The 13,706-nt window shown below is 46.1% G+C and overlaps 1 protein-coding gene across 3 annotated transcripts in view; it reads right to left on the bottom strand.

The window, feature by feature from the left end:
• The window catches only part of LOC149436164 (class I histocompatibility antigen, F10 alpha chain-like), a 52,466-nt gene extending 41,150 nt beyond the window's left edge, over window positions 1-11,316 (bottom strand). The window contains exon 1 of one of the 3 annotated variants that reach the window (XM_089661944.1): window positions 11,098-11,308. In XM_089661944.1, coding sequence (XP_089518070.1) covers window positions 11,098-11,146 — 49 coding nt within the window. In that variant the 5' untranslated portion in view covers window positions 11,147-11,308. Of the gene's footprint in view, window positions 1-11,097 lie in introns of all 3 variants that reach the window. The other 2 variants (XM_089661943.1, XM_089661942.1) reach the window with 2 other exon arrangements.
• Window positions 11,317-13,706: the final 2,390 nt, after the last annotated feature.

The raw sequence follows: 13,706 nt of genomic DNA on the forward strand, positions 1-13,706 counted from the left end.
AATTCTCGGGTTAGAAGTAGTATTTGCTGCCAACGTTTTCTATTTCTGGATGAGGCCATGGAGATAAGTCGGCCTCGTAGGACCGCCTTGTGGGCTACCCAGAGTGTGGCTGGGGAAATATCAGGGGTTAAATTAGATTGAAAATATTCCTGAATAGATGTAACCACTTCCTGGCGAGAGTCAATATCGGTTAGCATAGAGTCATTAAGTCTCCAAGAGAAGGGAGTAGGTGCCAATCCCACAAATGTGATAGATAAGGCCATAATACTGTGATCCGACCAGGGGCTCAAATGAATGCAAGCTACCCTAGAATTAGCTAGTAAAATCGGGGTACAATATATATAGTCTAATCTAGCATAAGAGTCATGTGGGTGGGAATAAAATGTGTAATCCCTGGCTCCGGTGTTGTGCGCTCTCCAGGCATCCACCAACTGGAGGGTATCTAATTTCTTAGTAAGGGATTTTGGGAAAGCCTGGGAAGAATGCGAGGGGGAACTACGGTCCAAAAGAGGATTTGCCACCAGATTAAAATCCCCACCCACCAAGAGATGAGGGGACAAAAACCTATCCAGAGTACCAAAAATTTTTGAAAAAAAGGTAGCTTGTGCTGAATTCGGTGCATATACATTAGCAATAGTAAGTTCTCGACCTGAAAGGGTGCCTTTAAGAATGATAAACCTACTGTCCGGATCACGATACACATGCTGAACCTCAAAGGGGAATGAGTTATGTAGAAAGATGGCCACTCCCCTACTCTTGGAGGAATGCAGGGTATAATACCCCTGCCTATAAGATCTATGAAAATATGTCGGGTGTTTTGCAGCTGCAAAATGTGTTTCCTGTAATAAGATAATCTTGGCTCCCAGTCGTTTATATTGAAGAAAGGACGTTTTGCGCTTGTTTGGCGAATTGAAACCCTGGACATTATGCGAAATACATTGAATTACCATAGTAAACAGAGCTTGTTACTATCATCATAAAAGTACACATTACAAGGATATCCCCTAAAATTAATTGGCTAGACATAGAAATCCGCAGGTCTATAGCAGACAGACGTACAGGTGACAGAACCAGCCCAGGGGACCCCCCGGCCCCAACATGGGGGCCATGATGTCCACAGACCGACACAACACCATCCTCATGCACTAAAGTTTTGAAAAAAAAGAAGACAAAAAACAATAGAGAGGAGATTTGAAGAGCTCCTACAAATAAGAGGGTAACTGAAGAACATGGATCAAGCTGAAAATTTGTCATACCTGATAAAACAAAAAGTTCAAATATTAAGGGGCCAAATGGGCCCAAACCCTGTCTCCCTAAAACATGGAAAACGGAACTGCCACCCCTCAATCGGGCGGCGACACCTCCGGCCATGTCAGGAGGCAGGGTGGGGTAACGTGTCAAAGAGTTGTGAAACCATAAACCAATGGGCGCAATTAAGAGGGACCAAAGACCCTTGTTATACCTTGACTCGTCCAGCTATCAATGCAAGGCACACACATTACTCAGGATTATAAAATTAACATAGCAGTAACCATAGAAATACACATCCTGACAGCGTAAGATATAAGAAACAAAATCCCTGTGTCTCAATTCTCGGTAAAGTCATAAAAGACAATAGGCAAGACCAAAGACTGTCAAACAATAGGTAATAGGCAAGTGAGAATGGACCTGTCAACCCGGATCCTGTCTGACTCTCCTTCTATCTCTCCGTGGAGATGGGGTATGCCAAATGGGAGAGACACGAGGGGTGGAGGGTGGACGTTGAGGTGATGAGGCATCCGCTAGGCCCAGTTTGGCCAAGATTGCTCTACCTTCAGAAGGGGATGTAGCTATATATGTGCTCCCATTATGTGGAACAATCAACTTAAAAGGAAAGCCCCATTTGTAGCGGATACGAGCTGAGAACAGGACCGTTGTGACTTCTTTCATTTTTCTACGCTTCTCCAACGTGGCCGGGGAAACATCCGGAAAGATTTGTAAGACCGAGCCTTCAAAGGAGATCGTAGGGGTATTGCGAGCAGCTCTGAGTATTTCCTCTTTGGTCAAAAAGTCCCTCATGCACAGGACAATATCCCTAGGTGGCTTGTCAGTAGGAGGTTTAGGGCGCAGGGCTCTATGGATGCGGTCACAGGCAAAAGACCCAGGGTCACGATCCGGGAGGAGTGATTGAAATAATTTGGTCACGATTAAGGAGAGGTCAGACATAGACTCCGGGATTCCCCTGATTCGCAGATTATTCCTGCGATTGCGATTATCAAGGTCCTCCACCTGCGCCTGTAGTTGAAAAAAGGCTGTTTGTAAATGATCATGCTCTCTGGAAAGTTCACCATAGGCCAGGCTAAGTTCATCGTGTTTGGTTTCTAAGCGGTCTGTCCTGGAGCCCAATGTGGCTATTTCCTGAGAGAGAACATTAGTGCTTTTATGCAATTCTGATTGAAATTTGGCGGCTAGTTTGGCGTACATAGATTCCAAGCAGGACTCCAAGTCCCCTTTTGTAAGTTGCTGTGTATTTTCACTGACCAAGGCCGATAAGGGAGCGGTGGTATCCTGTGTGGGATCGGACAGGGATGCTCGCTCTGTATTGACTGGAGACATGCCGCAAATCTCGTGTGCCTTAAGTAGGTATGTCGTGAGGGACTTCTGGGCTTGTCCCTTTTTTTTCTTTGTGGACGGCATACAGGGAGTCTCCTGGGGGTGATCAACTGAAAATAGGATAATGAATGGAGATTATAACCCCAGGGGACCTATAACGCCCAAAATAGGTTTAGGGTTGTAGTTACATGAATGCGGTTAGATCCATCTGCGAGGACATTATATTGTAAAGATATTTAGCAAGCCATGGAAAGGTAGAGAGGACATAGATCACAGCAACACGCAGAGATAGCACACCGGAGCAGGATGATGGCACCAGGTCCCAACCTAGGACACAAGAGGGACAAGTGGGAAGCAGAGGACCTCCAAAACCAAGCACAGGGCCCTCCAGGGAGACACTCCACGGGGCAATATTAAGGCCCCAGTAGGCCTCTGAGCCCAACAGGGGCCGTGGTTACGGGAGATGGCAGGCTCCGGGGTCAGCAACGTGAGGCCCACTCCCCAAGTCACTGTTGGGGGAGCTAATGATAAGAGGGCACCCGCACCCCCCACTCACTGTGTCCAGATGGAGGCTCCAGACAGATGATGTAGGCCACAGATGCCGCCGCCACCGGAAGCAGCAAGGCTTAGCGGCGTCTCTCCCCCAGTCCCAGCAATGCAGAGGGCGCCGCGGATGTCCCCAGGCGATCTCCCACAGCCCGGATGGCAGCAGGTACGGATGGGAGAGCTGATGGGTGGCGCCGGAGCCCCGGCCCACACGGCCGCACCAGGCCGCGGACGTCAGCCGCCACGAGGGGCGGAAATATCACATGGGTTCTGACTCCCCGGGATCGGGGATACTACCCGGGTCCTCCGCCGTCACTCCATGATCCGCTGCCGCACGGATGGCAGCGGATTTAGAAGCTTGGCACCGGAGCTCCGGATTATGCGGCCGCTCCGGTCGCCATCTTGGACACGCCCCCCTCAAACCAAATTATGTACAAAGCAGCAAACACACCAAGAGGAAATCCTCTCTAAATCACAAATACAAATAAATCTCTAGTGTTGCGCTAAAAAAAAACCAAAAACAAAATAATACAGAAATAGTGTACAATTATTACATAACCAATGATAAACAGGGAAAAAAGTGCTCAATGGTGAACCAATGCCAGAAGTTGTGGTGTGAATAGGGCTGACATATGTGTAACAGTCCCTAGAGGGTCTATAGAACAGTCCCCTTGTTTTGAGCCAAAAATCTTCATTCCAATATAACCACCAAGGTGAGTCCTGCACCACCGTGATGACAAATTGGGGGCTTACCAGATCCTTTGACCCCTTAACTATAGGGGGGTCAACAAACACCTGTTCTGAACACTTCCATCCAGACTCATATAACTCAAGTCAGACCGCATACATCATCAAAGACTCCTCAGACCGTCCCGATCTCGTAGGGTTGACATGAACTCATGTAAAAATAAAAAAGGTGCCTCTCATAGTGCACATAACTTAAAAAGCCATTTATTGAACAAAATGAACCGCACTTACAACCATCATGAACTTTATAGCGATCATAAATTCCTCAAACAGCAGGGAACGGTAAAAATGGCAGTTCTTACGCGATGACGTCACAAGGGAGGCTCTGCCCGCTGCGTTTCTGAAAACGAATTTAAATATTTTTGTGCATTGGCATATCAGGTGGAAAAGGTCACTTGGGGGAAGCCCACATTTAGAGCAATTAGGGGAGTCCTGTATACCTATCCTGTGGAGGAATTCCAGGGGGCTGATAAGCCATGTGGACTATTACAAATCATGACATGGACTATTACTCTGTAGAGACAAGGGGCTCCAACTATTCCATCTATGCAGAGTTCAGTCCTATGACACTGTGCCGTGTTCTCTGTATACTTGTACCTAGTTGGCTATTCCTTGTGCCTTACTCAGTCCTCTGTCTTATCAAATGTCTGTAACTCTTTTTTCTTTTCTACTAAAACAATAAAAATGATGGAAAGTAAAAGTTGTGGCAATTTGTGACTAGCAGACAAAGAAACGCTAGTTTGGACCCATAAAACTTCCTCCATTATTCCCTCAGGTCTGACCCCCACCGGGCTCTAGAGAGTGATAGAAGAGAACCCAACAAAAGGTGTGATGGATTGAGGTATTGGGAGGACATTACCAGACCCTTCATACAGTCAGACCGAAGGGGGCCGTCCAACACCCCGAGATCCACAAATGTCAGATATCGAGAGATACATTACACCTGAAGTGCATGGCACCATTACAGGCACCGCAAAAAGGTCTGATTAACCCCTTCCCTACCGGGCACTTGTACCCCCTTCCTGCCCAGGCCAATTTTCAGCTTTCAGCTCTGTTGCACTTTGAATGACAATTGCGCGGTCATGCAACACTAAGCCCATATGAAATTTTATGACTGGCGCAACTGCTGGGCACTGACTGGCGGCAATGCTGGGCAGCACTGATGAACACAGGTGGGTGGCACTGCTGGGCACAGGTGGCGGCACTGCTGGGCACAGGTGGGTGGCACTGCTGGGCGGCACTGCTGGGCACCGATCATCAGGGCACTGATCATCAGTGCCCTGATGATCGGTGCCGATCCCTGCTCTGACAACGTGAGGAAAGTGCAGCCGAGATCTCCTCTTTAAGGTGACCACACTTTATACCACGGGTACTGAATTAAATTTCACGGGAGGTCCGGTTGGTTCTTCCTGCAAAGGTCCGAATCTGATTTTTCTTCTATTACTCAGGTCTTTCACATCACAGCCCCTAATAGCTTCCCAACTGCCCTATAGCAGAAATACAGCTACAGGGCGGCACGGGTGTGCAAAATCACATATACAGTTGTGTTCAAAATGATAGCAGTCAGACATCACTAACCGGATCAATCACTGTTTTTGGTAGAAATGATATTTCTACATGGCAAATAATTTCCTAGCAGGTGTAGTAGAGTAATAGAAATCCAACAGACCCAACAGTCATGACATGCATGCTGCTGATTCTGTGTCATTGAATCACTCATTGAAAGGGGCATGTTCAAAATAATAGCAGTGTGGAGTTCTATTAGTGAGGTCATTCATTCTTTAAAAAACAGGTGGCAATTATTGCCCTTATTTAAGGAAGGAAGGCAGCAAATATTGTACATGCTGGTTACAGTGCATTTCTCTCTGAAATTCTGAGGAAAATGGGTCGTTCCAGACATTGTTCAGAAGAACAGCGTACCTTGATTAAAAAGTTGACTGGAGAGGGGAAAACATATAAAGAAGTGCAGAAAGATCGGCTGCTCAGCTAAAATGATCGCAAATGCTTTAAAATGGCAACCAAAACCTGAAAGACGCGGAAGAAAGCGAAAAACTACCATTCAAATGGATAGAAGAATAGATAAAATGGCGCGGACTCAGCCAACAATCAGCTCCAGGAAGATGAAAGAAGGTGTGACGTTCCCTGTGAGGACTGTTACAATTAGAAGACGCCTATGTGAAGCCAAGCTATCTGCAAGAAGCCCCCGCAAAGTCCCACTGTTGAAAAAAAGACATGTACTGAAGAGGTTACAATCTGCCAAAGAGCACATTGACTGGCCTAAAGAGAACATTTTGTGGACTGATGAAAGTAAGATTGTTCTTTTTGGGTCTAGTGGGCGGAGACAGTTTGTCAGACGACCCCCAAACACTGAATTCAAGCCACAGTACACTGTGAAGACCGTGAAGCATGGTGGTGCAAGCATCATGATATGGGGATGTTTCTCATACTACGGTGTTGGGCCTATTTATCGCATACCAGGGATCATGGATCAGTTTGAATACATCAGAATACTTGAAGAGGTCATGCTGCCTTATGCTGAAGAGGAAATGCCCTTGAAATGGGTGTTCCAACAAGACAATGACCCCAAACACACCAGTAAATGTGCAACATCTTGGTTCCAGACCAACAAGATTGACGTTATGGAGTGGCCAGCCCAATCCCCGGATCTTAATCCAATAGAAAACTTGTGGGGTGACATCAAAAATGCAGTTTCTGAGGCAAAACCAAGAAATAGAGAAGAACTGTGGAATGTCGTCCAATCATCCTGGGCTGGAATACCTGATCACAGGGGACAGAAGTTGGGTGACTCCATGCAACACAGATGTACAGCAGTTCTCAGAAACAGTGCGACTACAACCAAATATTCATGAAGTCATTCAAAGGAAAGCAAATCTTTTTTTCAGTTTATATAGTGAATGTTTGAGTTTGTAAAGAAGAATACAAACACTGCTATTTTTTTGAACAGCCTAATATTAACTTTTCTTCAATTTTTTTAGAGGAACAACACAAATTTGATGTATTTTTCTTCATGTTTTGCTTTGGAATAGAATGTGTCGTGTTCCCAATGCATTTGTGTGGATGGAAATAAAAGCTATTAGAAGGATTTTCAGCTTTATTCACTTTTTTCAACACACAGCTATTATTTTGAACACATACGTGTTTTTAAATTTCCGGGATGGGGGCGTGCACCCTACCCGTCATTCGCAGCCACGGGTGTCAAACACTGGGTACCAGCCGGTGATTACTCGCTGTTGCCCGGTAATTGCCGAAGATCTCCGATGGGGAGGAGAACTGTTTTGCTAACTAATGGCTCTCCTCCCTATCAGCTCATGCACACTGCTTTGGATGGCTGTGCACAGCACAGCCATCCAAAGCAGTGTGTTTACAGTGAATCACACATATCTCGCCCCCTAGTAAAACACACCCAGCACACAGTTAACCCTTTGACTGCCCCACATTAACCCCTTCCTGGACCAGTGCCATTAGTACAGTAAACAAAACAGTTCTCTCTCCTGTCAGCTCCTGCACACTGCTTTGATTGGCTGTGCATAGTACAGCCATGCAAAGCAGTGTGCTTACAAGGAAGCACAAACACACTGCCCCACAGTAAAACACACACAGCACACAGTTAACCCTTTGATTGCCCCACATGTTAAACCCTTTTATAGTACAGTGTCAGTACTTTTTATTAGCACTGATCACTGTATTGGTGTCACTGGAGATGTCAGTGACACCAAATCAGTTCCCCCCAGTGTCAGAATGCTCACCACAGTCCTGCTATAAGTCACTGATAGCCGCCATTACTAATTTAAAAAAAACAAAAAAAATTCCAAAATATATACCACCATTTGTAGACGCTATAACTGTCATGTAAACCAATTAATTTACACGTATTGGGAATAAAGACATGGAGCAGAATACATTTTGGCCTAAATGTATGACGAAATTAAATTTTTTAATTTTTTTTTACTGGACATGTTTAATAGCAAAAAGTCCTGACGAAGTCACGAGTTACGTGACGCAACGCGTCGACGTTAATAGCGTGGTGACGTATTTCCGGCGTGGCGCCATTTTGGAACACCTTCTGATCATGCTGTACACCCAATCCATGGGGAAAGTAACTGCCGTTATGTAAGTGTATGTTTTTTCCTGTTTTTCTTGGCTTACTGTGATTGTCTGGCCATTAAAATCAGTAATACACTATGAGGATTGTGTTTCTCTCCTCATTTATGAGCATACGAGCTTTCTGACATCTGAGGAGGGTACATTCTGTATGTCCGCTGGTCCGGCTGGAGGTTATTCATATTCATGTGATGTCCGCCCATGCCATTTCTCTTTGAGGAGCTACTGGTTGGAAGGACCCAGAGGTGATCTGCAATATGCTTTGTGGCCCTGTGGGGTCATAGAGTGGAGGTGAGAGGCCATTGCAGCCAGACTGCCTTGGATCACGTTTGGAGTGTGCTGTGACTCACCTGCACGTTTTAAAGATATGAACTATGGACACTGTATTTTGCACTAAGCCACTATTATCTACCTGTTAAGGGTTTTGCTTGTTTCCATATCCCCCGGTGGATTTGGGTTATTTGCTATCATATTTAGTTTATTATATGTGTTTTATTGTTAGCGCTGCATCATTTTTATATAAAAAGTCAAAAATATTGTTTTTTTTCTCAAAACTGTTGGTCTTTTTTTTATAGGATAAAAAAACCGCACAAGCGATCAAATACCACCGAAAGAAATCTCAATTCATAGGAAAAAAAGGAGGTAAATTTCATTTGGGTGCAGCGTTGCATGACCGCGCAATTGTCAGTTAAAGTAACACAGCGCCGTAATGCAATGTCCTGGTCAGGAAGGAGGGGGGGGGGGGGAATCCTCAGGAGGGCGAGTGGATAAAGAGTAATGTATAGAAACCAAAATACGGTAAAACACGGAATCATCGGGTTCAGATTACATAAAGTATAACTAAAGGCAAAACGTTTGTGTTACAAGCCGCTCACACCAAACCCGACTCTGAAATCGTACAACTTACAGTGAAGTCGGATGACAAGCTGATTTCAGGTGCGATTTGTAAGACATGACACAGATCTCTATACAAATCGCACCAAAAGCAGCGCATGGACTAGTCCAGGAATCGGGGCGGCTCCGCTCTAATTGCGGACAATGGGGTGCGACTCGGCATGTGATTCACAAGTCACACGGCATACAAATCACATGGCAATTCACATCCAATGTGATCGGGGACTTAGTGTTGGACAGAGTGGAGATGGATTAGAACCCCGCTCAGGTGTTTGTTGCTGTCTGTGCCCCCCGATAGGGAGACCCCCCTCTCTATTTGTCCTGATTACCATCATCATTGAAAGTGAAAGTAAAAGAAATTCCCACATTTTGGGTTATCCCCAGAACAGTAATAGAGGGGAAATCTTCCAATGGGGGCACTAGTCCTGGTGACCTGGGGGGCCCCAAGGAATTCCCTTTATTTGTAGGGATTTCCTCTCACTTCCTGTTTTGGCTATGGGACAGGAAGTGAAGGGAAATCTCCCCAATGGCAATGCTGTGTTTCTTATTGGTGGAAGAAGGGAATTTATATGTCTGATTTTTGACTATTTTCATTCAATATTTGACATTTATAGATATTTTGTATTTCCTTCATTGGACTTCGTTGTGTTTGATACGCGGCGTGTGTCCTGTGGGATCAGCTTCCCTTCACTGTATCCCAGTCACCTTTCTTCTTCTGTATTAATACACATGCAGCAGGGAGCGCGCTGACTGAGTGAGTTGGCAGATTTCTGCGGTTTAAGAGTCGCTTCACACTATGGAGACGCAGTCCAGATGCGTTTCTGCATGCGCGGTTTGGATGCATTTTTTATGCGTTCTGGTGTGTTTTTGATGTGTTCAACTTCATTTTTCCCCCTCTCTTTTTCATCAATTTAAATAGGGACATGTGCGTTCCGGTGCGTTTTTGATGCATTTTGCCACGTTCCAGTACAGTTCTGTGCAGGAAAAATGCCGCGTGTTCTACTTTCTTTTTGCATCCGGAACGCACTGGAACTGCAAGCACTGATGTGAACTATGACACTGACAACCATATCACCTACTTTCTGTGCATTTTGGATGTAAAAAAAAGCAGCTGAGCTCGAGTTCACACTGATGTGGTGCCGGATTCACTCCGGTTTCTGTGAGATTCCCGCACCGCATCTTGATCGCACCCCGTTCATGTGAACCCCGGTGGGTGTGAATGTGAAGTTAACACCCCAAAATTGTATCGCAGAACGCAGTGCGATGTGCAGAATCGGATCACATGGGTGAGAATATCCTGCAATCTGATTCTAGTGCAGATGAAAAAAGGGTCCTGCACTATTTTGGTGCCGATGCGGTGCGATCTGAGACATAAAAAAAATGTACACTGCACCGCAGAGACCGCATGTGGTTTGCACAGGAATGCAGTGTGGTTCCTGTGTGGATCCCATGTGATGTGTCGCACCGCATCAGTGTGAACCCGGCAGAAACGCATGGAGTGTGAACCCGGCAGAAACGCATGGAGTGTGAACCCGGCAGAAACGCATGGAGTGTGAACAGGGCAGAAACGCATGGAGTGGGAACTGGCCCTAAACCATTTTACCTCTTTATTAGCAATAAAAACTGACAGGGGTTCTAATCCTTCCCCACTGTATCCATCCCCCTGGATATCACGTCCTGAGATAAATGCCGCACGCCATGTCTTAGTATTGTTCTTTTTTTGTGAATTGCAAAAACTGTTAGAAAAACTCTACGAGATATTTTATATCAAATTGTAACGCAGAAAATACGGCTTTGTGAGGATTCCGGCTGAGCGGTAGAATGCTGAGCGAGCGTGTGATATGTCTAGAGGAAAACTGCAGCATTTCCTGGTACAGCATACAGCTGGTCATAGAGGGGGGGCTGTACACCCCTGTACATTTATATCTGTGTGTGACATCACTGCCTCCCATATACAGGAGATATATGTACAGGTGTGACATCACCACTCCCCATATACAGGAGATATCTGTACAGGTGTGACATCACCACTCCCCATATATAGGAGATATCTGTACAGGTGTGACATCACCGCTCCCCATATACAGGAGATATCCGTACAGGTGTGACATCACTAATATATAACATTGTCTCTCCTAATATCAGGAAATATATGACATCATATTTATAAATAACAGCCCCTACCCCCAGACTCACCTCCATACACCCCGGAGACCCCGATAATAATCAGGATGAGGGGGATCATCTTCTTCCTCACAGGGACCCCAAAACTCAACTCCGTCCACCTCACATAGCTCGGGAAGAGTCACACGGTGAGTCAGGACTCTGTGTACAGGAGGTCGGAACTGTGCGCTGATTGGATGATTTTGGCTTTCTGTCCAATAGGAAAATTAACTCAGAGCTGATCACCAGTTGCCGGGTAGAGGGAGTGTGTTCAGGTTGGCTCAATGCAATGTATAGAAGAGGAAAGTGAAAGAGAAATGTGACGTACACAAATGTCCAATCTCCTCCCACCAGAGGACCACCGCCCCGCCCACTAATACCACCCCGCCCACTGACACTGCAATGTGATGTACACAAATGTCCAATCTCCTCCCACCAGAGGGCCACCGCCCCGCCCACTGACACGCCCCGCCCACTGACACTGCAATGTGATGTACACAAATGTCCAATATAAGAAAATAATAAGAACATCGACAATGGAATGGGCAAAAAACAACAACATAGGTATCAGTATGATCCATGGGGATGAAGGAAGATGAATCCAAACATAGATACAAGGGGGGCATCCTCAGACAGGCGATATTCAACAGTAATGAGATAATTCCATAAAACCAAGAAAATACACCCAGACAGAGAGGAAAGAGAAAAGGAGAGAGGAGAAAAAAAGGGGGGGAAGGGGGAGACACCAGATGTAAAGATATTGAAGGAAGAGAGGAAAGAAAAGGAAGAAGGTCGGGAGACGGGCACAGCAACAGGTGGAGACAAAGTGATCATGAAAAAGGTGGATTTGTAAATGGTCCGGCCATACGGCCTTCTAGAAGTTCTTTGTTTAATTTTTCCCTAACTATATGTGGAAATTGTGAAACGGACTTCAAATTGTTAACTAAAATACAACCTGATCCCGAAAATACAGGAACTGGAAACCGTTTGTAAAGCCTTCAGTTAAAGACTTGACTGTCTCCTTGTTTGGATATTGTGATGGAGGGTAAGCGGGACGGAACACACAAGGCAGATGGCAAACACTTAAAGCTTTATTAAAACAGACAACAGTCACTGAATGGGGAGTAGTGCAGAGAGAGAGCCCAAAATACTTTGTAATTCAGCCCTGGAGGGCAAAGTTAAAGTCTCTACAGCACTTTGTAATCCAACAGGGAGGTAAGAGGCAGTTCATAAACAGGTCAGACAACACAGGAGAAGCATACACTCACGCAGGGCTGATGTGATAGTCCCAGATAGAGCCGGCAGCGTCTCAGACAAAGCTGGTGTGGTGGTCTCAGGCAGAGCTGATGTGGCTTCTGGGGTCCCCCTTACTCCAATGGAACTCAGGCAGAGTCTGGGCCACTAGAGTCCAGCCGCAGCTGGATCCCTCAGTGGCTGCACAGCAGAATGGAACATCGGGAGAGACCAGCACTGACCTCTTAACCACTTGCCGCCCTGCCACTGCATATATACGTGTGCAGGGCGGCACTGGGGTGCAAAAGCACGTTTTAAAACGGGCTCCGCGCTCCCGACGTTTTCGCGGGCAGGGGGCGCGCACGTTCCTGCCGACCCACGGATGACACCATTTGATCCTGGAGGGATCAATCATTCGATTTCAGCCAGTGATGTCTGACTGAAATCAGATGATTGGTCCCTGTCCTATCCTGTCCTGTGTTGACAGTTACACAGGACAGGATATGATGTCAATCTTCTCTGCCTGGACACATTCTGTTCTAGACAGAGAAGACATACAAACAGTGAGTAAAACAGCACATACCCACAGTTAGAACACTCTAGGACACATTTAACCCCTTGATCGCCCCCCCCCCCCAGTTAACCCCTTCACTGCCCTGTCACCAGTGTCACTGATTAGTGAACCAATTTTTACTGATCACTGTATCAGTGTCGCTGGCGACTTCCGATAGTGTTAGCGCCCCTCCCAGATAGCGCCAGTTTGCCCGCTAGTACACCAGTAATCCCATTTAACCCCATTTAACCCCCTGATGGCCCCCCCCGAGTTAACCCCTTCACTGCCCTGTCACCAGTGTCACTGATCAGTGAACCGATTTTTACTGATCACTGTATCAGTGTCGCTGGCGACTTCTGATAGTGTTAGCGCCCCTCCCAGATAGCGCCAGATTGCCCGCTAATACACCAGTAATCCCATCTAACCCCTTGATCGCCCCCCCGAGTTAACCCCTTCACTGCCCTGTCACCAGTGTCATTGATCAGTGAACAGATTTTTACTGATCACTGTATCAGTATCGCTGGCGACTTCCAATAGTGTTAGCGCCCCTCCCAGATAGCGCCAGTTTGCCCGCCAGTACACCAGTAATCCTATTTAATCCCTTGATCGCCCCCCCCAGTTAACCCCTTCACTGCCCTGTCACCAGTGTCATTGATTACAGTGAACAGATTTTTACTGATCACTGTATTAGTGTCACTGGTGACTTCCGATAGTGTTAGCGCCCCTCCCAGATAGCACGAGTTTGCCCGCTAATGCACAGGATTTTTTTTTACCAAAAACATGTAGCAGAATACATTTTGGCTTAAATTTATGACTAACTTTGAGTTTAGGATATATTTTTTATAGCTGAAGGTAG

The sequence above is a fragment of the Staurois parvus genome, unplaced genomic scaffold (genome assembly GCF_062004578.1).
Source record: "Staurois parvus isolate SC_StPar_1 unplaced genomic scaffold, SC_StPar_1.0 ptg001411l, whole genome shotgun sequence".
In the NCBI taxonomy this organism is placed as follows: domain Eukaryota; kingdom Metazoa; phylum Chordata; class Amphibia; order Anura; family Ranidae; genus Staurois; species Staurois parvus.